The sequence below is a fragment of the Salvelinus alpinus genome, chromosome 16 (assembly GCF_045679555.1).
Source record: "Salvelinus alpinus chromosome 16, SLU_Salpinus.1, whole genome shotgun sequence".
Classification (NCBI taxonomy): Eukaryota; Metazoa; Chordata; class Actinopteri; order Salmoniformes; family Salmonidae; genus Salvelinus; species Salvelinus alpinus.
The window spans coordinates 18141224-18167252 of NC_092101.1; the positions used below are offsets into that span (position 1 = coordinate 18141224).

At 45.6% G+C, this 26029-nt stretch overlaps 2 protein-coding genes across 3 annotated transcripts; one reads left to right on the forward strand and one right to left on the reverse strand.

The window, feature by feature from the left end:
• On the reverse strand, positions 1-20157 carry atp8b3 (ATPase phospholipid transporting 8B3). Its single transcript, XM_071346717.1, is given in 32 exon segments — positions 1-537; positions 617-633; positions 669-751; positions 858-915; positions 1137-1304; positions 2288-2445; positions 2447-2473; positions 2671-2788; positions 3038-3113; positions 3224-3341; positions 3526-4051; positions 4653-4848; positions 5160-5173; positions 5175-5197; positions 5199-5363; positions 5495-5577; positions 5580-5637; positions 6053-6084; positions 6906-7041; positions 7443-7538; positions 7903-7962; positions 8705-8908; positions 8956-9188; positions 9325-9483; positions 9994-10012; positions 11063-11133; positions 11289-11363; positions 11566-11642; positions 11784-11808; positions 11811-11841; positions 19972-20022; positions 20104-20157. Coding segments are annotated over 32 exon segments (3534 nt in total). The 3' UTR covers positions 1-214.
• Positions 20158-20312: 155 nt separating this feature from the next.
• Positions 20313-24385, forward strand: LOC139541016 (transposable element Tcb1 transposase). 2 transcript variants are annotated; one of them, XM_071345170.1, is made up of 2 exons: positions 20313-20483; positions 20968-24385. In XM_071345170.1, exon 2 carries the CDS (start codon positions 23338-23340, stop codon positions 24358-24360), a length of 1023 nt encoding a protein of 340 aa, XP_071201271.1. In that variant the 5' UTR covers positions 20313-20483; positions 20968-23337; the 3' UTR covers positions 24361-24385. The 2 variants fall into 2 exon arrangements, with proteins under 2 accessions (XP_071201271.1, XP_071201272.1); XM_071345171.1 differs by having other exon boundaries at positions 20316-20483; positions 20968-22276.
• Positions 24386-26029: the final 1644 nt, after the last annotated feature.

A 26029-nucleotide genomic window follows, 5' to 3' on the forward strand; every position in this document is an offset into this window, starting at 1 on the left:
TTCATTTCTTCCAAAATTAAGGAGAAGCAAGAGAGAGAGCGAGAGAGAGAGCGAGAGAGAGAGAGAGCGAGAGAGAGAGAGAGAGAGAGAGAGAGAGAGAGAGAGAGAGAGAGAGATAGCTAGCTCTACGCAGCCACACTCCACAGTCCTGTGTCTGGTCAGGAGAATAATCTAAGGAACACAAACCAAAATACAATATATATTAAATATCATATCATACATTCATATCATAATCATCACATTCAATCTGCAGCCTTAGACAACAATCAACAGTGATTGCTAAACTCCACAGGCCTCTGTTGACGTCCATTCCATGAATTCTAACCACAATGGTGGCAGAGAACACTGATGCTAAGGTGACGGTAACAGCCATGGTCTGGTAGTCCAGAGCAGAGTTATAGAAAACCCCCAGGGGCATGAAGAAGAGGACCAGGGAGGTGTAGAGGGCATAGAACAGGGTGGCAGTCAGCAGCCAGGGGTTGAACAGCTCCTGTCACTGGCCAACCTTATGGAGCTCAGACTGCCCTCTGCACTCATCTCCTGTAGCAGGGAGGAGATCAACAACAGTATGGTAAGGGTCAGGAGTGTTTCCATGACCACATGGAGTAAAATAAACTCTGGGCCCCTAGGGCCCTACCCTAGGGGGAGGCCTTTCTCTTATCTCTTACCTTCTCAAAAAGCCCAGGCATTCTACTGGCATGTCGGTGTAGAAGACGTTGTACAGGATGATGAACCAATTCTCATACAGAGACTGGAAGAAAACAGCCCAGAAAAAGGCAAAAACATTGGGGTCTGTTAAAAAAGGTTGTAGTTCCATTTATGATGCAAAACCAATGTGACCAGTTGGACCATCTAACCTGGGCACTGAAGCCATTGAAGAAGCTGAACCAGATGTGTACCAGAGCAAAGCCGCTACCTACATTACCTCTACTAACCTGTACCCCAGCGCATTGACTTGGAACCGGTACCCTCTGTATATAGCCTCATTATTGATATTTACATTTTTTATTTTTTTACATTTATTTTATTTGGTCAATATTTTCTTAACTCTTTCTTGAACTGCACTGTTGGTTAAGGGCTTGTAAGTACGCATTTCACGGTTGTATTCGGCGCAGGTGACAAATAAAGTTTGATTTGATTTGTACAGGAAGTAGCGCAGGAAGACAGCGATGCTGCGGTACGACCAGCTTCTGTGGACCAATAGGAGTCTCTATAGGAAGCTGAACTGGGGCAGGGCATAGTCAGCATTCTGCACTGCCTGACCCCCCTCTACACCAGCCAAACCTACCCCTATATGAGCCGGTAGAGGAAGGAGAAGGGGGAGAGGGAGCGAGAGAGAGAGAGAGAAAACATGTTAAATACAACCTGCCTTCGAACAGACATAATTTCACTGCCAACCTCTCTGTCCATCACACTCACCGTTGATCAGGTTCACATTGTTGGCATCTTCGCCTATCGCCATGGTGATGGAGGTGGTGTGTTTCCCAATGAGCATGACCACATCAGCCTTCTGGCCCGGAGTGACACGACAACACAGCACTGACTGGCACAGCCCTGCCAGGGACATGAACCTGGCACCCACAGGAAGTAGCGCAGGAAGACAGCGATGCTGCGGTACGACCAGCTTCTGTGGACCAATAGGAGTCTCTATAGGAAGCTGAACTGGGGCAGGGCATAGTCAGCATTCTGCACTGCCTGACCCCCCTCTACACCAGCCAAACCTACCCCTATATGAGCCGGTAGAGGAAGGAGAAGGGGGAGAGGGAGCGAGAGAGAGAGAAAACATGTTAAATACAACCTGCCTTCGAACAGACATAATTTCACTGCCAACCTCTCTGTCCATCACACTCACCGTTGATCAGGTTCACATTGTTGGCATCTTCGCCTATCGCCATGGTGATGGAGGTGGTGTGTTTCCCAATGAGCATGACCACATCAGCCTTCTGGCCCGGAGTGACACGACAACACAGCACTGACTGGCACAGCCCTGCCAGGGACATGAACCTGGCACCCACAGGAAGTAGCGCAGGAAGACAGCGATGCTGCGGTACGACCAGCTTCTGTGGACCAATAGGAGTCTCTATAGGAAGCTGAACTGGGGCAGGGCATAGTCAGCATTCTGCACTGCCTGACCCCCCTCTACACCAGCCAAACCTACCCCTATATGAGCCGGTAGAGGAAGGAGAAGGGGGAGAGGGAGCGAGAGAGAGAGAAAACATGTTAAATACAACCTGCCTTCGAACAGACATAATTTCACTGCCAACCTCTCTGTCCATCACACTCACCGTTGATCAGGTTCACATTGTTGGCATCTTCGCCTATCGCCATGGTGATGGAGGTGGTGTGTTTCCCAATGAGCATGACCACATCAGCCTTCTGGCCCGGAGTGACACGACAACACAGCACTGACTGGCACAGCCCTGCCAGGGACATGAACCTGGCACCCACCCTCTGGCCTGGCGTCAAACTCTGCCTGAACACTATCAACATGACACTTCCTTTTGTGTGATGCTTTTCTTGAGAAGAAGCAACAAGAGAAGGCAGCCTTCAGATAAAAAGAGTGTTTACTAGACTCAGAGCAAAGAAATGATACGGATCATCACTAAGCTATAAGATATTCAGTCTTGTAGTCTTAAGACGAGCTCTAATAGTCCTTATCCATATGTTTACCAGTTCAGGGCCGGTGAGGACCAATGCTGATTTCTCTCCAGCCATCTTTCTGTCCACACGCCATAGTTATGTCTCTTTGCCCTTGGAGAAAGTCCTCTCTGGATCAGGAGAAGACTGCCTGCGGGAGGAAACACACTAATAGATACAGCATATTGGAAAAGTATAGTCAATGTGTGTGTGTGTCCGTGCATGTTGTGTAGCCGTGTGTGTGTGTGTGTGTGTGTGTGTGTGTGTGTGTGTGTGTGTGTGTGTGTGTGTGTGTGTGTGTGTGTGTGTGTGTGTGTGTGTGTGTGTGTGTGTGTGTGTGTGTGTGTGTGTGTGTGTGTGTGTGTGTGTGTGTGTGTGTGTGTGTGTACATATGTCTGACCTCAGTTCCTCCCCTTCTAATAGTCTGGTATCAGGATCCAGAAGTCTGCAGGAGTATCATATGTTCACCGCTGTCTCTTCAGAGAGAAAGAGAGAGACAGTGACAGAGAGACAGACAGAGGGATTGATGACTGAGAAGAACAGAACATTGAGAGTTTTCTCCACTCAGTATGGTGTGGTTCCATACCTTTCTTGTCCCCGGTCAGCACCCAGACTTGGAGTCCAGCCTGTCTGAGCAAGGAGATTGTCTCAAGGACCCCGTTCTGCAGCCAGTCCTCTATAGCCGTCACCCTTAAACCTAGCACCTGCACAACAGGAACCAGGATATACAGAGAGTTTATCACTATGATAGTGGATCACATTACAATTATGTAAAGCTTTCATGAGTTTCCTTGATTGGCATCATCCGTTGGAGCATAGTGGTTTTCATCAAATCCCATCGTATGAACATACTGTAACGCAGTGCCCTGATTATGAGGATTCCTTTACATCTCTCTCCATGTCGTCAGACAGCTGATCCAGCATGTCCTTATGGTTACGGGTTGTCAAGGCAGTTCCACTCCTCCCATTAGGCCTAGGTACAGTATGTTCAGTATGTTCAGTATGTTTAGTATGTTCAGTATGTTTAGTATGTTTAGTATGTTTAGTACGTTCAGTACGTTCAGTACGTTCAGTACGTTCAATACGTTCAGTACGTTTAGTACGTTTAGTACGTTCAGTACGTTCAGTACGCTCAGTACGTTCAGTACGTTCAGTACGTTCAGTACGTTTAGTACGTTTAGTACGTTCAGTACGTTTAGTACGTTTAGTACGTTCAGTACGTTCAGTACGTTCAGTACGTTCAGTATGCTCAGTATGCTCAGTATGTTTAGTATGTTCAGTATGTTCAGTATTTTTTGTATGTTCAGTATGTTCAGTATGTTCAGTATGTTTAGTATGCTCAGTATGCTTAGTATGTTTAGTATGTTTAGTATGTTCAGTATGTTCAGTTTGTTTAGTATGTTCAGTATGTTTACTATGTTCAGTATGTTTAGTGTGTTCAGTATGTTCAGTATGTTTAGTATGTTTAGTATGTTCAGTATGTTTAGTATGTTTAGTATGTTCAGTATGTTTAGTATGTTTATTATGTTCAGTATGCTCAGTATGTTTAATATGTTCAGTGTGTTTAGTATGTTCAGTATGTTTAGTGTGTTTAGTATGTTCAGTATGTTCAGTATGTTTAGTATGTTCAGTATGTTCAGTATGTTCAGTATGTTTAGTATGTTCAGTATGTTCAGTATGCTCAGTAGGCTTAGTATGTTCAGTATGTTCAGTATGTTTAGTATGTTCAGTATGTTCAGTATGTTCAGTATGTTCAGTATGTTCAGTATGTTTAGTATGTTTAGTATGTTCAGTATGTTCAGTATGTTCAGTATGTTCAGTATGTTTAGTATGTTCAGTATGTTTAGTATGTTCAGTATGTTTAGTATGTTCAGTATGTTCAGTATGTTTAGTATGTTCAGTATGTTCAGTATGTTCAGTATGTTCAAGGCTCTCAGACAGGACAGGGCAACAGCTAGAAGAGGGCAGGAATATACCTGATGAGATGTTGCATGAGATCTGTTTGTTCTGCTTACTCTATGTAGTGTGTGTGTGTGTGTGTGTGTGTGTGCGTGCGTGCGTGCGTGCGTGTGTGTGCACGTGTACGTTTGTGTTTTACATCTAAGGCTTTCTCAGTGCTCTCCAGATGTGGACAGTCTTTTTGTAGTCTCTCCAAGATCACTATGTCAGCACCTTTACAGTATAACTTCAGCCCTCCCTCTGGCTCCCGCACTGCACACACAACAACATACATCAGAGGATAGAACAGAGCTACACATGTCAGGAGAATACATCAAGACCAGAGACTGGGGGATAGAGAGATGAAGGGAGAGAAAGGGAAAGGTGCCAGGATATGGGAGCTGTGGGGCAGATGCATCCAGTCTCACTCAGGTAGTCACTAGATAGCCATGCTAGAAAGGACAAAAGAGGCAATTCTGTCAGATCTTTTCAGAAAGTACATAATTAGGGTATATTTGTTAGGGGTAAGCTCAGGGTTATATATTCATCCTTCTAGCATGGTCAAATCGTAACGTCAGTCTCACCCAGTACAGACATGTCTGGTGAAGTCGAGCAGGGTGAGGGAGCTGGTAGTGGCGTTTGAGGCCCAGCTCACTGACTGTCAGAGAGTCCCTGGTCCTGGAGAGGAAGACCCAGCCCAGCTCCCTGCCTGCCCACACCAGGGCCTCTTCGTCTGGGGCTGCAGCCTGGTACACCAGGGCGCCTGGAACAAACACCATAAAACAGAACTGTATTTCTGTATCAGGATGACATGCAGTTTCCTACTTCTTGAGAGAGTTTAGTACAATTTTGTTTTACTGTATGGGAAATGATTTACCTAGTTAAACTAACTACACAACAATTACTTGTTTGCCTTCACATTTCTTCCATTCTGGCAGAGTGCCAGTGCAGTGAGGAACTTTCTGCTCTGTGTGCACTGCTGCCCCCTCAACCTGTCCTCCCCCGCTGGTCAGACAGATACAGACCCCCTCAGGAGAATAGGTTCCAGCTCAGGTCTAATGTCTGGGGGAGCCAGAGGTGGGGCAGAGGGGACAAAGGTTTGTTTGTTTGTTTACTACTTTACTTTACTTTACTTTATTTAACCTTTATTTAACTAGGCAAGTAAGTTAAGAACAAAATCTTATTTACAATGAAGGCCTGCCCTGGTCAAACCCTAACCCGGATGACGCTGGGCCAATTGTGCGCCGCCCTATGGGACTCCCAATCACGGCCGGTTGTGATACAGCCTGGAATGGAACCAGGTACTGTACTGACACTTCCAGCACTGAGATGCAGTGCCTTACACTGCTGCGCCACCCGGGAGCCCTTCCTTCCTGACGGATCTGACTATGTGCAAATAATACTGGACTGAACCTCATAACGTATATAGTATGTTTTTCTCGACAATAATATGGAACATCTAAACCTGGATCATTACCTGTGATTCCTCTGCACTGATTGACGCATCTCCTGAAAAAATAGAAGAAAGAGAAATGAAGACATTTGCAGATAGAGTGGGATAGGGGGCTGTCTATTCTAATACCAGACAAAGAGTAGTAGTAGACAGTGGGCAGATGGGGAGTGTGATTCCAGCCACATTTCAGATCACACCTTGACTCTAGAGGGCTGGACCATCATTAAATATTTAGCACTTACAGGCGTGTCTATTTGAATATTTAAACATTTACGAGGGTGCCCTGATTTGTCATACAGTGCCCAGAACTTCCAGTCAGCCTGTAACTCAAACTCTGAGTCTGACACTCACATATGTAGGTCTGGGTCATTGGTCAGATGCAAACAAAAGTGAGTTCAGTCTTTCCAAACCAGGGACCAAACTGAGAACCCTCTGCACAATAACACAAGGTACTTCAGACCCTAGTAGTGGTGAAACCAAATCTAACACATAGACAGGGGAAGGCTGCTTCCAGGTCATAGGCCATCCGTACTAGATAGTACTAGATGTGTGACAGACAGAGACATTTCAGATGAAGTATGTGTATACAGTGATATAGGATTGGAGGAGTCAATTCCATTGAAATGTCAAGCTCCAGTAGGTGAGGAAGGCTATGTAGACGGGCGAGTTGCCCCCCGTTAACACAGACAGCACCTCTATTTGGGATGATACGCGCACCTCGTTCAGGTCCTATCACTCAACACAATAATGACCTCGTTCAGGGCCTATCACTCACCACAATGACAACCTCGTTCAGAGCCTATCACTCAACACAATGACTACCTCGTTCAGGTCTCTATCACTCACCACAATCACGACCTCGTTCAGGGCCTATCACTCAACACAATGACGACCTCGATCAGGTCTCTATCACTCACCACAATGATGACCTCGTTCAGGTCTCTATCACTCACCACAATGATGAGCTTGTTCAGGTCTCTATCACTCACCACAATGATGACCTCGTTCAGGTCCTATCACTCACCACAATGATGACCTCGTTCAGGTCTCTATCACTCACCACAATGATGACCTCGTTCAGGTCTCTATCACTCACCACAATGATGACCTCGTTCAGGTCCTATCACTCACCACAATGACGACCTCGTTCAGGTCTCTATCACTCACCACAATGACGACCTCATTCAGGGCCTATCACTCACCACAATGACGACCTCGTTCAGGTCCTATCACTCAACACAATGATGACCTCGTTCAGGTCCTATCACTCAACACAATGATGACCTCGTTCAGGTCCTATCACTCAACACAATGATGACCTCGTTCAGGTCTCTATCACTCACCACAATGATGAGCTTGTTCAGGTCTCTATCACTCACCACAATGATGACCTCGTTCAGGTCCTATCACTCACCACAATGATGACCTCGTTCAGGTCTCTATCACTCACCACAATGATGACCTCGTTCAGGTCTCTATCACTCACCACAATGATGACCTCGTTCAGGTCCTATCACTCACCACAATGACGACCTCGTTCAGGTCTCTATCACTCACCACAATGACGACCTCATTCAGGGCCTATCACTCAACACAATGATGACCTCGTTCAGGTCCTATCACTCAACACAATGATGACCTCGTTCAGGTCCTATCACTCAACACAATAATGACCTCGTTCAGGGCCTGTCACTCACCACAATGACAACCTCGTTCAGAGCCTATCACTCAACACAATGACTACCTCGTTCAGGTCTCTATCACTCACCACAATCACGACCTCGTTCAGGGCCTATCACTCACCACAATCACGACCTCGTTCAAGGCCTATCACTCAACACAATGACGACCTCGATCAGGTCTCTATCACTCACCACAATGATGACCTCGTTCAGGTCTCTATCACTCACCACAATGATGCCCTCGTTCAGGGCCTATCACGCACCACAATGATGACCTCGTTCATGTCTCTATCACTCACCACAATGACGACCTCGTTAAAGGCCTATCACTCACCACAATGACGACCTCGTTCAGAGCCTATCACTCACCACAATGACGACCTCGTTCAGAGCCTATCACTCACCACAATGACGACCTCGTTCAGGGCCTATCACTCAACACAATGATGACCTCGTTGAGGGCATATCACTCACTATCACTCACCACAATGACGACCTCGTTCAGGGCATATCACTCACCACAATGACGACCTCGCTCAGGGCCTATCACACACCACAATGACGACCTCGTTCAGGGCCTATCACTCACCACAATGACGACCTCGCTCAGGGCCTATCACTCACCACAATGACGACCTCGTTCAGGGCCTATCACTCAACACAATGATGACCTCGTTGAGGGCATATCACTCACTATCACTCACCACAATGACGACCTCGTTCAGGGCCTATCACTCACCACAATGACGACCTCGCTCAGGGCCTATCACACACCACAATGACGACCTCGTTCAGGGCCTATCACTCACCACAATGACGACCTCGCTCAGGGCCTATCACTCACCACAATGACGACCTCGTTCAGGGCCTATCACTCAACACAATGATGACCTCGTTGAGGGCATATCACTCACTATCACTCACCTCAATGACGACCTCGTTCAGGTCCTATCACACACCACAATGACGACCTCGTTCAGGTCCTATCACTCACCTCAATGACGACCTCGTTCAGGTCTCTATCACTCACCACAATGACGACCTCGTTCAGGTCTCTATCACTCACCACAATGACGACCTCGTTCAGGTCTCTATCACTCACCACAATGATGACCTCGTTCAGGTCTCTATCACTCACCACAATGACGATCTCGTTCAGGTCTCTATCACTCACCACAATGACGATCTCGTTCAGGGCCTATCACTCACCACAATGATGACCTCGTTCAGGTCTCTATCACTCACCACAATGATGACCTCGTTCAGGTCTCTATCACACACCACAATGATGACCTCGTTCAGGTCTCTATCACTCACCACAATGACGATCTCGTTCAGGTCTCTATCACTCACCACAATGACGATCTCGTTCAGGTCTCTATCACTCACCACAATGCCGACCTCGTTCAGGGCCTTTTCAATCTGAGTCATCTTGACTCTGAGCCGACCAACATTACACAGTATCTTACTGTCTGAACCTGAGGGGCAGGAAGATATGTCTCATTTCAACTTTCAATTTTCTATTTCATAGTCCTTATAATTGATCTGTTAGGGGAGGAAAAGAGGATCCATTTTAAAGTATTGGAGCAGGGCCTATGTATGTGTGCTGAGTACCGGTGTATATGAACATGCCATAGGCTGTGTCTGCATTGCAAAGGACTGTTCCGCTCAGCAGGATGTGTTCACCGTCCAGAGGGTGGTGCTCTCCCCTCTAGTGGAGCTCTCCTCAGATGGTGCGCGGATGACTGTTGGGCCCCTCACACAACACAATGCCTGAGAGATGGAGGGAGAGAGGGAGAGATAGGGGTGGGGAGCGAATAAGAGAGGGAAGGAGGGAGGGAGAGAGTGAAAGGGAAGGAGAGAGAGGGGCAGAAAGAAAATGATGCAGGGATAAAGTGAAAGGGAGGGAGAGAGAGGGGCAGAAAGAAAATGATGCAGGGGTAGAGGGAAAGGGAGGGAGAGAGAGGGGCAGAAAGAAAATGATGCAGGGGTAGAGTGAAAGGGAGGGAGAGAGAGTGGGCAGAAAGAAAATGATGCAGGGGTAGAGTGAAAGGGAGGGAGAGAGAGGGGCAGAAAGAAAATGATGCAGGGGTAGAGTGAAAGGGAGGGAGAGAGAGGGGCAGAAAGAAAATGATGCAGGGGTAGAGTGAAAGAAAGGGCTGTTTACATTTCTAACCTGACACTGACATATAGTTATTAGGAGCTCACCATATTTTGGATACACTTTGCATTTGAACCTAATTCCCCTTACTTCCTAGTGCTCTGGGTCAGGGTGGTGTTTACCATTGAAGGCAGCTACGGTCTGCTTCAAATTTGAGCTCACCCTATTTTTTATAAACGTAGAATTTTTTCCTAATTACTGTAATGCTTTGAGTCAGGAGGCAGCCAGGGCCTGCTCTGTTGGGTAGGTGGTCATCTCTGTGCGGGTGGCGGCCAGGGCCTGCTCTGTTGGGTCAGTGGTCATCTCTGTGCGGGTGGCGGCCAGGGCCTGCTCTGTTGGGTCAGTGGTCATCTCTGTGCGGGTGGCGGCCAGGGCCTGCTCTGTTGGGTCAGTGGTCATCTCTGTGCGGGTGGCGGCCAGGGCCTGCTCTGTTGGGTCAGTGGTCATCTCTGTGCGGGTGGCGGCCAGGGCCTGCTCTGTTGGGTCAGTGGTCATCTCTGTGCGGGTGGCGGCCAGGGCCTGCTCTGTTGGGTCAGTGGTCATCTCTGTGCGGGTGGCGGCCAGGGCCTGCTCTGTTGGGTCAGTGGTCATCTCTGTGCGGGTGGCGGCCAGGGCCTGCTCTGTTGGGTCAGTGGTCATCTCTGTGCGGGTGGCGGCCAGGGCCTGCTCTGTTGGGTCAGTGGTCATCTCTGTGCGGGTGGCGGCCAGGGCCTGCTCTGTTGGGTCAGTGGTCATCTCTGTGCGGGTGGCGGCCAGGGCCTGCTCTGTTGGGTCAGTGGTCATCTCTGTGCGGGTGGCGGCCAGGGCCTGCTCTGTTGGGTCAGTGGTCATCTCTGTGCGGGTGGCAGCCAGGGCCTGCTCTGTTGGGTCAGTGGTCATCTCTGTGCGGGTGGCAGCCAGGGCCTGCTCTGTTGGGTCAGTGGTCATCTCTGTGCGGGTGGCGGCCAGGGCCTGCTCTGTTGGGTCAGTGGTCATCTCTGTGCGGGTGGCGGCCAGGGCCTGCTCTGTTGGGTCAGTGGTCATCTCTGTGTGGGTGGCGGCCAGGGCCTGCTCTGTTGGGTCAGTGGTCATCTCTGTGTGGGTGGCGGCCAGGGCCTGCTCTGTTGGGTTAGTGGTCATCTCTGTGCGGGTGGCGGCCAGGGCCTGCTCTGTTGGGTCAGTGGTCATCTCTGTGTGGGTGGCTGCCAGGGCCTGCTCTGTTGGGTCAGTGGTCATCTCTGTGTGGGTGGCGGCCAGGACCTGCAGCTACTTCATGTTGGTCTCTCTGCAAAAACAACACTGCAGTGACTGCATAATAGAAGTATTATAATATGAATATAATATGTGTATGAGGAAGACACATACTACTGGGGAGCAGTATGATATCAATCTCAGAATAAAAGCCAAGTGCATTGTTAGAACACAGACGTTCCTGTACCTTATCCATCACTGTCAGCTGTCTCCAAGTAGCACAGGCTGTGAGGCTCGGAGCTGCAGAGGAGAAGCAGATCGCCTGTACAAGAGATACAACGAGAGAAGCGGGAATAGAGAGGATCAAAGGTAGAGGGGGAGAAAGGGGAATAAGAGTCAGGGACATGAGACCAGAACGCAAGAGACACAGGTTTTGGATTAACATTACTTTACACAATCTGTGACTGTTCGTAAACCTGCAGGTGGTGCTGAGTAAACTGAAGCATCAGCCTAGGCCTAGAAACTCACCGGAATGATCTGGTCTATGTGAAGCCGCAACACATCTCCCACACATTCATCCTTCCACTGGGATGGGCTGAAACTGAGACTGGAGTGGAGAGAGACAGAAGGACAAAAGAACTGATATTGATTTACACAGAAGTTTGAGGGTTTGACAGTACACATGGGTGTCTCAAGTTAGGTTTGTTGCCCTGAGAGACAGAGCTGGCCTCTTTGTGCTCACCTCTGGGAGATGAGGACATCACAGGGTTATTAATCTGAGAGTCACTGCATCTCCTGGCCTGATGGAGAAAGAGAGGAGAAATAGACAGATAGATCGATACATAGATAGTTATATACAGTGGGGAGAACAAGTATTTGATACACTGCCGATTTTGCAGGTTTTCCTACTTACAAAGCATGTAGAGGTCTGTAATTTGTATCATAGGTACACTTCAACTGTGAGAGACGGAATCTAAAACAAAAATCCAGAAAATCACATTGTATGATTTGTAAGTAATTAATTTGCATTTTATTGCATGACATAAGTATTTGATACATCAGAAAAGCAGAACTTAATATTTGGTACAGAAACCTTTGTTTGCAATTACAGAGATCATACGTTTCCTGTAGTTCTTGACCAGGTTTGCACACACTGCAGCAGGGATTTTGGCCCACTCCTCCATACAGACCTTCTCCAGATCCTTCAGGTTTCGGGGCTGTCGCTGGGCAATACGGACTTTCAGCTCCCTCCAAAGATTTTCTATTGGGTTCAGGTCTGGAGACTGGCTAGGCCACTCCAGGACCTTGAGATGCTTCTTACGGAGCCACTTCTTAGTTGCCCTGGCTGTGTCTTTCAGGTCGTTGTCATGCTGGAAGACCCAGCCACGACCCATCTTCAATGCTCTTACTGAGGGAAGGAGGTTGTTGGCCAAGATCTTGTGATACATGGCCCCATCCATCCTCCCCTCAATACGGTGCAGTCATCCTGTCCCCTTTGCAGAAAAGCATCCCCAAAAAATGATGTTTCCACCTCCATGCTTCACGGTTGGGATGGTGTTCTTGGGGTTGTACTCATCCTTCTTCTTCCTCCAAACATGGCGAGTGGAGTTTAGACCAAAAAGCTCTATTTTTGTCTCATCAGACCACATGATCTTCTCCCATTCCTCCTCTGGATCATCCAGATGGTCATTGGCAAACTTCAGACGGGCCTGGACATGCGCTGGCTTGAGCAGGGGGACCTTGCGTGCGCTGCAGGATTTTAATCCATGACGGCGTAGTGTGTTACTAATGGTTTTCTTTGAGACTGTGGTCCCAGCTCTCTTCAGGTCATTGACCAGGTACTGCCGTGTAGTTCTGGGCTGATCCCTCACCTTCCTCATGATCATTGATGCCCCACGAGGTGAGATCTTGCATGGAGCCCCAGGCCGAGGGTGATTGACCGTCATCTTGAACTTCTTCCATTTTCTAATAATTGCACCAACAGTTGTTGCCTTCTCACCAAGCTGCTTGCCTATTGTCCTGTAGCCCATCCCAGCCTTGTGCAGGTCTACAATTTTATCCCTGATGTCCTTACACAGCTCTCTGGTCTTGGCCATTGTGGAGATGTTGGAGTCTGTTTGATTGAGTGTGTGGACAGGTGTCTTTTATACAGGTAACGAGTTCAAACAGGTGCAGTTAATACAGGTAATGAGTGGAGAACAGGAGGGCTTCTTAAAGAAAACCTAACAGGTCTGTGAGAGCCGGAATTCTTACTGGTTGGTAGGTGATCAAATACTTATGTCATGCAATAAAATGCAAATTAATTACTTAAAAATCATACAATGTAATTTTCTGGATTTTTGTTTTAGATTCCGTCTCTCACAGTTGAAGTGTACCTATGATAAAAATTACAGACCTCTACATGCTTTGTAAGTAGGAAAACCTGCAAAATCGGCAGTGTATCAAATACTTGTTCTCCCCACTGTATATATATATTAAAAGCCAACTGACATTTACTCCTGAGGTGCTGACCTGTTGCACCCTTTTCAACCGCTGTGATTATTATTATTATTATTTGACCCTGCTGGTCATCTATGAACGTTTGAACATCTTGGCCATGTACTGTTATAGTCTCCACCCGGCACAGCTAGAAGAGGACTGGCCCCCCCTCAGAGCCTTGTTCCTCTCTAGGTTTCTTCTTAGGTTCCTGCCTTTCTAGGGAGTTTTTCCTAGCCACCGTGCTTCTACATCTGCATTGCTTGCTGTTTGGGGTAGTAGGCTGGGTTTCTGTCCAGCACTTTGTGACATCAGCTGATGTAAAAAGGGCTTTATAAATAAATTTGATTGATTGATTGATGAGATGGCAGAGATATACTGGAAACACACACACACGTGTACATATGCATGCATGCGCACACACACACACACACACACACACACACACACACACACACACACACACACACACACACACACACACACACACACACACACACACACACACACACACACACACACACACACACACACACACACACACACACACACACACACACACACACTGATCATTCATTGAATCACAAATATGAACTGCACATTAATAAGACCTGCTCACAAGAACCTTAGTCTAAAACTTTAGTCTAAAACAACCAAAAATATAAAACTATTACAACTGAGAGTTGAAACCTAGAGTTTGACCTACATCACCACGATGAGGAGGAAGTAGTGGTTGGCTTCTCACTGGAACTGTTTGTACAGCGTGAGGGGAAGTCCTGACAACAAAACACAGCGGACAGACACAGAGAAACAGAGAGAGAGAGAGAGAGAGAGAGAAAGAGAGAGAGACAAGGGAGGTGTGAGAGTTTGTCAATTAGTGGGTTAGCGTGTTTGTGCCAGCAGTGTTGGATCACAACACAGTGTAGACAGAAGGACAAAGGAACTGATATTGATTTACACAGAAGTTTGAGGGTTTGACAGTACACATGGGTGTCTCAAGTTAGGTTTTTGCCCTGAGAGACAGTGTACTCTGTGACTCAAGGTATATCGGTCCCAGCGGAAACACAGAGAGGATCTCCTCTGTCGATGTTTGTGGAAGCGGCGACTGTTTGCTCTCACCTCCCACGTGATACCTGTTATAAACAGAGTTAAAGAAAAGCCTTATATAACTGCAAATGTGCTTTATCTATTACTAGGTCAGGTCACTCTCCATCACAGATGGAGTAGGATGAGATCATGTGTGTGTGTGTGTGTGTGTGTGTGTGTGTGTGTGTGTGTGTGTGTGTGTGTGTGTGTGTGTGTGTGTGTGTGTGTGTGTGTGTGTGTGTGTGTGTGTGTGTGTGTGTGTGTGTGTGTGTGTGTGTGTGTGTGTGTGTGTGTGCGTGTGCGTGTGCAAGTGACAGACTGTAGTGTGTTATTATGCCATCTCTCAGGGGGAATCTTGCAGGCCCCTATTTGCCCATACCGTGCCTGGAGAAGACAGAAATTACTCTAATAGCTTCTTCTGAGGAAACCGGAGCCCTTAAAACACTCCGTCATTATCAAACTAGGTCAAAGGTCATATATTGGATGCTTTATTTGACATCTAAACACTTTTCTTTGTTTCATGCAAATATGGATGGACACAAAGACTGGACTGACCGGTTTCAGGGTTGGTGGTATTATCCCCTTTTGGGCACGGTGCCATAATGACCACAGACGCTGTTCTGGAGGAGTGAAACATCAGAAAACAACAGACAAGTTATTTATAACATTGACTCGCATGCCAGCCAACTCATTACATTGCTGCCATGTTTACTCCCTCACAGAACACACAGAGAAAGGGAAACGTGACTCCTCAAATCATTGACTGTGACCTATTCTCAATAGAAAGACACAAAATCCGATGTTACTACTGAGTGTCAAATCAAATGGTCCCAAGGTTTAATATTTAAGATGTTCGATTAGTAGTAGACAAAATACCTACCGAACATGAGTTAACCCAGCTTGAGTTGAAAGTCTTCTTTCGGTAAGCAGTTGATAGAAACGTGTCGATCCAACAATTTGAGCATAAATCCTTTTAAGCCAGGACTCTCAGCAGGTAACACAACAAGAGGTGGTGAATTCTGGTTCGGAAGTAGATATCCTGTTTTCATCTGTCGTCATAACCTAAAGAGGAGACAGGATCATATTCAGTGGAATGAAAGTCAACCCAGTTCACCTCAGACAGGCCTGAGAGAGGGGCTCCACCTCCGTAGCTGTAACTCTCTAATGCCTATTCTCCTTACAATGAAAATAGATAACAGGTGTTATCTGATGTCCTTGAACTCTAACCCTAAACACTAACCCTCCTTCACACTTCAGCATAACAGCACAAACTCGAATAAGCTCCCACCATAAATAAATAAACGAACAAATCCATAGCTCAATGTTAAATTGTTTGTATTGTCTCACACACAAACACCTGTGTAGGTGATTGTTAACAACTCTCACCGGTAAACAGCGTCTCTGGAGTATCCCTCCGTAGCGTGTGTCCCATGGGTGTCACATAAGACCTGTGACCAAGTGACTGGCGCGCACCAACAACCTCAGCAGAGTCAGACCACAGCTGAACATTAACGTGGTGGTAACTTTCCATCCACCCTCCACAGCATTTCATAACATTCACCTGCTTGGGAGTGTTCCCTCTCTTCTCCCTCGCTACCTTTCTCTCTGTCTCTGTCTCTGCCCCTCTCCCAGGTAGCTTCACTATCAACATGTTCCACCTGTACCTGCCAGAAAGAGAGGGGGGAAGGGAGGGCAGGGACAAAGCGGGAGGAGAGAGACGGGAGAAAAACAGGCAAATATAAAGGGGGAAAGGTTATCAGTGCTTAGTTTGAGAACAGAAACACCAGTGGTCCCTCATTTCCCAGCTCCTTTTCCATGTCCATTCAACACTAGACCATTCAGATATCCTCATCTGCACTGAAGATCTCACTGACGTCTTTGACTGACTCTCAATAGTCTAAGGAGAACGGGAGAGGTCAAGAGGAAACAAGGAAATTATTTTGAGATTCATCCTTTGTCACAATGCTAATAAGGTTAACATTGGACTAAAGGTCTGATGAGAGTATCTATGAGCAGGAAGGCCTGTGTGGAGAAACTGAAACACTATGTCTTTGTTCTGGAAATATCTGGCCAAACTCACAGTTCTGATTTTCTTTCACCATGGGTTTTATATTATTTCCCCTCACAATACAGAGGTCTCCTTTTCTTCCCCACATCACCCCCCTCTCTGCCTCTTCCCTCATCTCCCCCTCTTTCTCCCTCTCTCTTTCTCCCACTCGCTCTATTTCTTCCTCTCTCTCTCTCATTCTCTCTCTCTGAGGGAGGACAAACAGTGGGACTGTGGATGTGTCTCTCAGCTCCAGATAATCAGCCTGTCATAAGGAGGGCCTATTAGTGCACTCTGAGCTGCAGGAGGACTGAGATGAGGACGAAGGGGCACAATGAGCTCCCTCCCAGGGGTGGCCACCAAGTCTTCCTCCTTAAACGGAAGGTCCTCTCTACAAAAAGACCACCATTTATTGACACCGGTCATTTATTGACACCGGCCACACAATTCCATTGTTTATGGCATGACATTGTCCACTTATTAGTACAATTTTAGATTTTCTGTTAAATCACTATGTTAAATCAGTAATCACTATGCATGTGAAAATCAATGATGTTTGTGAAAGAAAATATGTTACAATAAGAAGCCCATTACATTCAATGTGTATGATATACTGTATTTAAATAGCCATTCTGGTCTGAATTCTCTTTTCCATTCCTCTTGTGCATCTCAAGTTTTCAACCACATTCAGAGGACTGATGCTGACCAGAAAACTAAGGTGGTCACGACAATGGAAACTACTAAGTGGCCTGGAATCGCGATGGAACCACAGCAACTGCCAGGATTGTATATCAAAACAGTATGTCAATTCCTTTAGGTCAAAAGGCAAATGATCACCATTACTGTTCAAAAGGCAACATGCAATGAAATATAAACTTATATAAAAGCCACAAAGATATATAGCTAAATAGCTCAAAGCATGTTTTAGGTTATAAAGGCATATGTAATAAGATGCATGTATTTAGATGGATCTGTATGTAAAACTACAAACTAATCCATTGTTCAGTCAGCACACATTCTTGTGCTTTTCTCTGTTGCATTGCCATCTGGTGGTTGTAAATATCCACTGCAGCTTGATAATCCACTAAACAGTTTATTACCGGTTTCTAAACTTTACTAAGATGTCATCATGTGTCATCACATAAATATCTTACATCCAGTTCAATTGTATGTACTCTATCTAACATAGTGTTCAATGTGCTTATGTGTTTTACTCGTACCCTCCGTTGAATTATCCTCAAAAGGGCCAGAGTCTAAACCTTGAACGCGAGTGTCTGTGTGTTCATGTAGCACATGGAGATGTGTGAAACTTACTCCTCAGCCTTAAATGTCCTGCTTGTGTCGCCTCAATAGCTAGCTTTTGCAGTGACGCGATTGGCTAAGACACTTGAAGGAGGGCTGTCAGTGTGCTAGCAAGGAGGGGGTCCTGAGTTCGTGACAGGTATGGGCCGAATCGGGAGGAAGTGGTACTCGCTAAGGAGGCAGCATGACTGCCTTTTCATTCGCATCAGTGTATTTTCATCAAGTACAATCAGTCCAATCTATTTTTAAATGTGGGCTTGCAGCCGAGTGGTTTTCTTAGATGTGTTGTGGCATGGAGTCTCAAACCTCCACAAACAATAAGACCAGTCGGCCAGGCTTTTTACACCACAGTTTAACTGCTGCCTGTTATACTTGCTAAACCTCATATCCCATTCACACATACACACATACACACTTCAATGTGAATCCATCACACCATTAGAAATAGTTCAACAGGTGGAGGCCTACTTACCATACCAACAGTTGGGATGGTTGCTAATTGATGTCCACACCAAAGTAACAGAGAGATGGATGGACAGATATACTGCAGTATCTTTGGTACATTTTACAGAGCGATATCACTGTGGGGTCAAACTGTGGCGAATTAGCACACAACAGACAGTTGACACGCAGGCCTTCTGAGAGAGGGCTGGAGGCCCTTTTGACCAAGCTCCATTCCGCCTGGTTACTGTAGATCAAACCCATACTCAATCACTAAGGCATCTTCCACATGAGATCAGAACCAGAGTAACACCATGACCCAAAATGAGGTACTTGTACACTTGCACAAACTGTGGGGTCAAACTTTGTCAAACTAGAATCTCTGTAGCCCATTACATATTACTGGATCTGTACAGTACCATCACTTGTCTATGCCTGGTCCATCTTTCCCATGAATGAGTGGATTGGTGTGGGGAAACTGTGCTTTTCTGTTGGAGGGGTCTACCAGCCGGGCTCTGACCAACCTCTGCTCTCAGTCATCCTGTCACCCAGTCACACTGCATCTGAAGCAGAAGGTTACACCCAGTGAGCTAAATGAGGCAGTGAAACTTCCTGTGAAAAGTGGTTAGCAGCTTCGCTGACAGGATAGGACTAGGAATCATGCAAAGACCATTTCAGATTGGCCTTTTAACCAAGATGGTGAATATAAAAACATGACCTGGTTTAAAATAGAACCACGTCTTGTCATTCACACGTACTCTATTGTCACCATGCACACACTTCTGATAGCTAGCACAAGAAACGAGGCTTTTTCAAAAGTATTTTAGATACTCCCTACTCTTTAGCCATGTAAGATGAGGAGTCATAACCTGGCTAACAATACTTGACGTGTACTGGTATACACCACAATGAGTCACTGTGTGGAAGTACTGTATTTGAGACTGTATGTGGACACAGCATCATGTGTACGTTAGCTGTGATGGTGTTGGGAGGGTGAACGGGTGAGATGAACGGGGTTCTGCTACTTGCCTAGAGGGTCACTTTGTTGATATATGGTTGGCCTATGTAGACAGAGGGGAATTCCATCCCAGCATAAAGGCAGGAAGTGGTTTTGCCACACAATGAACTGAAACCTGGGCTGCATCTCAACAGTTTAAAGTGACTTTCTCTCCTCATATCCTCCCTTCCATCTGCACTAATGTGAAAGAACCAGACAGGTACCTGCAAATACCTGAAAGGCCGTCCACCACATTGTTTTCAGCCACCATATGTTATCAGTTCAGTGCAGGTAAATGAAGAGGAAACCACTTCAGACTATGGTGATGCCACCTGGTACCTGTAATATAATGAATCCTGAAATCACTACCATGCACAAGTCTGAGCACCACAACAAGCCCTGCCACTGTCTATAAAATCTCTAAATGTATCCCTACTCTCACAGACAGTTGCTTTTTCACTTCTACAGTAATGGCATAAAAGGCATACTTGTGGTAAGTGAAACTAGAAATGTATACAGGTGAATGTCTGTGGTTTAACCCTTTCAGTTCTAGGAAATAGAGACTTTATGAGTCATTATGACCACAGAATCTGTCAGGTTGTTGAGCTTCAGCAGTTTAGAACTAAGGAAGACCTATGGATGAGTCACAAGAGAGTGCAAGCAACATGTTCACCGCAACTGCTCCCTTTTCTCACAAGACAGTCCCCCACTTACTGCCTGGACAATCCCCCACTCCCCACATGCCCATTGGCCCATCCACAGATACATGATAAAGTACACAAACACTGGCCCATTTCTGTGGAGAGGATGCTTGTAAGGTAGGCTACGGCTACATTGACAATACATAGGACAGGTCATTTAGATCCTTTCTTGATTTACTTTTCACAAAGTTGATCTGGATTTCACCTTTCAGAACTCCTGAAGAAACTAGGCACAACCATTGATAATGACCATTGTTTCTGTCAACCACACAGACGAGCGCGCTTGCACAGAAATAAACACACAACATGCACAAAAGTTTCACAGCTCAGAGCGAAATATGCGCCTTGTCTCATTATCACTTCAGCACTTCACATCGTGACAGCGACAAAAAGGTAGGCCTGCTAGAGCTTGTAGCCTAACTATATTTCAAACCTCAACTCCTCTTACACTTCCTAAAAACTCACTAAACAGAATTTATATGTCATGGCAAAATGTATAGGATGCAGAAAACACACGACAAAAGCCCAAAATGCCGTTCAGATTTACTTAATTTTTTGTAAAAGTTAAATATCTAAATGGTCACTTGCTTACCAAAACTGTATTTAAACATAACCTAGAGCACTGTGCAGTTAATGGTTTTAGTTTTTTCCCATCAGCATTTTCAGTGTATTTTGTTGAAATTCCAGCCTTGGCTACTTTTGTATAAATATTTTGTATAAAGTCTAATATACTTTTTATAAAAATTTCTGCAGCCTTTGAATTAGGCTTAGGTTGCAGACCCACTATGCAACACATCAAGTAATAAATCAGGTGTGAATAATTTCTTCAAAAGCAATTGTACTATAGAGCCTTTACAGCCTCTTTGTCCTCTCATAGCCTACTGAGTGACATGTCTACCCCACGGAGTAGTGAAGGGCCCCTGGAGGATATGGGCCAGCCCTCCTTCTCAGTGGAGAGCAGTGGTGGGGAGGAGGAGATGTGGGACCCTGGCCTCCTCTTCCCAGTGGCCCGGCCGTGCCTTCTGGCCCACAGACAACTGAGGCTCCGGACCTGCCAGAGCCAGCTGTACCCCAGCACGCGCCGCAAAAGAGAGATGACCCCTGCCGATAAGAAGGACGCCAACTACTGGGATAAGCGCCACAAGAACAACGAGTCGGCCAAGCGCTCGCAGGAGAAGAGGAGGGTGAATGACCTGATGCTGGAGGGCCAGCTGCTGGCCCTGAGTAAGGAGAATGCCCGGCTGAGGGCTGAGTTGATCACCCTGCAGTACCACATGGGCCTGGGGAAAGAGGCAGACCCAGCCACCCTGCCTTCCCATGGCACGGTTCCACTGCACAGCCTGCTGCCCTGTCTGAGTCACTCATCAGTGCCTACCAATCTGTTGATGCCCTGGGGCTCCCTCTGCCTCCCCCAGCCAGCCCTGTACCCCAGCCTGCCTCTCTACCTGCCACACTGGAGGAGCATGAGCGGCAGAACCAGGTTCAGGACATACACAGAAGCTTCAGGGGCAGGTTCAACAAATTGACTCAGATCAGAAGGTACCTCAGTCCAGACAGCTGCTAGCTAATGGAGTGGCTTAGAACAAATCAACCCCAGATTATACATAGGCCTACTTTAATGGCATGTATTAAATGTCAGATCATGTCAAATAATACATGGACACTGTATTTTTTGAATGGTTGCTAATCAACAATTGCAAATCATAGTTTAAAATATTGTTATAAATACCATATGTGTATTAATTACATTTTGAGAGTGAACTGGGAGTTTATTAAGTTAATCTCAGACTGTTACATGAGGAATATGAAATCGGTATTTTCGGTGAATTTGTGGTGATTTTCTGTTTAGTTGAATAGGTTATAGAAGATAATATGTAGAAATTAGACCTCTTGCATATCTTAAAAATTTGCAGTTTGGTTTTTATATTTTATATTTAGGACAGCAAATAAGTAGGCTATATTCTGTGGAGCACAAGATGGGGCTCCATAGAATGTCCTCTTCTTATTCCGCAGTATATCTAATACAAGTGTTCTTTTTCAAATGACACATCAATACAACTGGTTTAACCACTTTTACAATTACAGTGAAGATTCAATTATTCAGGGGTAAAATAGACCGACTGCATTTTCCCCCCAATTAAATGTTGCATTTTTAACACCAATGGAATAAAAAATAGAGCAGAAAATATTTTTCACATTCTCATATAAGCAAGTAGGGTAGTAATGAAAGCAATCAAAGATACATTTTCAATCACTTTTAATTCAATGGCTCGCTTTGTTCTGTACACAAACACAATTGCTTTATTAGCCTAATGGCAAGAATTAGAAAAACTAACATGACACTCAACCTTCTATACCACACTCTGCAACTATGGATTTAAAATGCTTTGACAGCTACAAAACGGAGATGAGCAATATTGGTTTGAATTTTACTGTTCAAAAAGCAGTTTTTCTGCGGTGTGAAGCATCGAATAAGGCTTCACTGAAACTAGGTGCTCTTTTTGGTTGGTTGGTAGGTGGTAATCCCCACGCTGTGAATTCCCTTATTGCCAACTATTGCACATTAGTTAGATATACAGTGCCATTCAAAAGTTTGAACACGCCTACTCATTCAATGGTTTTTCTTTATTTTTACTATTTTCTACATTGTAGAATAATAGTGAAGACATCAAAACTATGAAATAACACATATGGAATCATGTAGTAACCAACAAATTGTGAAACATGAATTTGTTAAAGGCTTAGTGCTTTTCTTACTACTGATTAGAACATTGGTGGCCACCCTTTGCCTTGATGACAGCTTTGCACACTCTTGGCATTCTCTCAACCAGCTTCACCTGAAATGCTTTTCCAACAGTCTTGAAGGAGTTCCCATATACAGTGGGGAGAACAAGTATTTGATACACTGCCGATTTTGAAGGTTTTCCTACTTACAAAGCATGTAGAGGTCTGTAATTTTTTATCATAGGTACACTTCAACTGTGAGAGACGGAATTTAAAACAAAAATCCAGAAAATCACATTGTATGATTTTTAAGTAATTAATTCGCATTTTATTGCATGACATAAGTATTTGATCACCTACCAACCAGTAAGAATTCCGGCTCTCACAGACCTGTTAGTTTTTCTTTAAGAAGCCCTCCTGTTCTCCACTCATTACCTGTATTAACTGCACCTGTTTGAACTCGTTACCTGTATAAAAGACACCTGTCCACCCACTCAATCAAACAGACTCCAACCTCTCCACAATGGCCAAGACCAGAGAGCTGTGTAAGGACATCAGGGATAAAATTGTAGACCTGCACAAGGCTGGGATGGGCTACAGGACAATAGGCAAGCAGCTTGGTGAGAAGGCAACAACTGTTGCCGCAATTATTAGAAAATGGAAGAAGTTCAAGATGACGGTCAATCACCCTCGGTCTGGGGCTCCATGCAAGATCTCACCTCGTGAGGCATCAATGATCATAAGGAAGGTGAGGGATCAGCCCAGAACTACACGGCAGGACCTGGTCAATGACCTGAAGAGAGCTGGGACCACAGTCTCAAAGAAAACCATTAGTAACACACTACGCTGTCATGGATTGAAATCCTGCAGCGCACGCAAGGTCCCCCTGCTCAAGCCAGTGCATGTCCAGGCCCGTCTGAAGTTTGCCAATGACCATCTGGATGATCCAGAGGAGGAATGGGAGAAGGTCATGTGGTCTGATGAGACAAAAATAGAGCTTTTTGGTCTAAACTCCACTCGCCGTGTTTGGAGGAAGAAGAAGGTTGAGTACAACCCCAAGAACACCATCCCAACCGTGAAGCATGGAGGTGGAAACATCATTCTTTGGGGATGCTTTTCTGCAAAGGGGACAGGACGACTGCACCGTATTGAGGGGAGGATGGATGGGGCCATGTATCGCGAGATCTTGGCCAAAAACCTCCTTCCCTCAGTAAGAGCATTGAAGATGGGTCGTGGCTGGATCTTCCAGCATGACAACGACCCGAAACACACAGCCAGGGCAACTAAGGAGTGGCTCCGTAAGAAGCATCTCAAGGTCCTGGAGTGGCCTAGCCAGTCTCCAGACCTGAACCCAATAGAAAATCTTTGGAGGGAGCTGAACGTCCGTATTGCCCAGCGACAGCCCCGAAACCTGAAGGATCTGGAGATGGTATGTATGGAGGAGTGGGCCAAAATCCCTGCTGCAGTGTGTGCAAACCTGGTCAATAACTACAGGAAACGTATGATCTTTGTAATTGCAAACAAAGGTTTCTGTACCAAATATTAAGTTCTGCTTTTCTGATGTATCAAATACTTATGTCATGCAATAAAATGCAAATTAATTACTTAAAAATCATACAATGTGATTTTCTGGATTTTTGTTTTAGATTCCGTCTCTCACAGTTGAAGTGTACCTATGATAAAAATTACAGACCTCTACATGCTTTGTAAGTAGGAAAACCTTCAAAATCGGCAGTGTATCAAATACTTGTTCTCCCCACTGTATGCTGAGCACTTGTTGGCTGCTTTTCCTTCCCTCTGCGGTCCAACTCATCCCAAACCATCTCAATTGGGTTAAGGTCGGGTGATTGTGGAGGCCAGGTCATCTGATGCAGCACTCTATCACTCTCCTTCTTGGTCAAATAGCCCTTACACAGCCTGGAGGTGTGTTGGGTCATTGTCCTGTTGAAAAACAAAATGATAGTCCCACTAAGCGCAAACCAGATGGGATGGCGTATCGCTGCAGAATGCTGTGGTAGCCATGCTGGTTAAGTGTGCCTTGAATTCTAAATAAATCACTGACAGTGTCACCAGCAAAGCACCCCCACACCATCACACCTCTTCCTCCATGCTTCACGGTGGGAACCACACATGCAGAGAACATCCATTCACCTACTCTGTGTCTCACAAAGACACGGTGGTTGGAACCCGTAATCTCAAATTTGGACCCATCAGACCGAAGGACAGATTTCCACCGGTCTAATGTCCATTGCTCGTGTTTCTTGGCCTAAGCAAGTCTCTTCTTATTATTGGTGTCCTTTAGTAGTGGATTTGAAGCAGTTCAACCATGAAGGCCTGATTCACAGTCTCCTCTGAACAGTTGATGTTTTAATGTCTGTTTCTTGAACTCTGTGAAGCATTTATTTGGGCTGCAATTTCTGAGGCTGGTAACTCTAATGAACTAATCCTCTGTAGCAGAGGTAACTCTGGGTCTTTCTTCCTGTGGCGGTCCTCATGAGAGCCAGTTTCATCATAGCGCCTGATGGTTTTTGTGACTGTTGTGACTGCACTTGAAGAAACGTTCAAAGTTCTTGAATATTTCCAGATTGACTGACCTTCATGTCTTAAAGTAATGATGGACTGTCGTTTCTCTTTACTTATTTGCGCTGTTCTTGCCATAATATGGACTTGCTATTTAACCAAATAAGGCAATCTTCTGTACACCACCACTACCTTGTCACAACACAACTGATTAGCTCATACGCATTAAGAAGGAAAGAAATTCCACAAATTAACTTTTAACAAGGCACACCTGTTAATTGAAATGCATTCCAGGTGACTACCTCATGAAGCTGGTTGAGAGAATGCTAAGAGTGTGCAAAGCTGTCATTAAGGCAAAGGGTGGCTACTTTGAAGAATCTCAAATATAAAATATATTATGATTTATTTAACACTTTTTTGGTTACTACATGATTCCATATATGTTATTTCATAGTTTTGATGTCTTCACTATTATTCTACAATGTAGAAAATAGTAAAAATATAGAAAAACCCTTGTCCAAACTTTTGACTGGCAGGCTAATTCAATGCATTTTTATGGAAAAGCGGGCGTTTTACCAATTCACATGCTGATATGTCTTAGAATGGCTGGCTGGTTGCTGGCTGGCTGCAACCTGGTCTCAGAGCATTTCGTATTTTTCTGTAGGTAAATCCCAGACACTCCATTTAGTATATGT

Excerpts from the sequence above, each read along its gene's own strand:
- LOC139541016 (XM_071345170.1), top strand. The coding sequence starts at position 23,338 with ATGGCCAAGACCAGAGAGCTGTGTAAGGACATCAGGGATAAAATTGTA.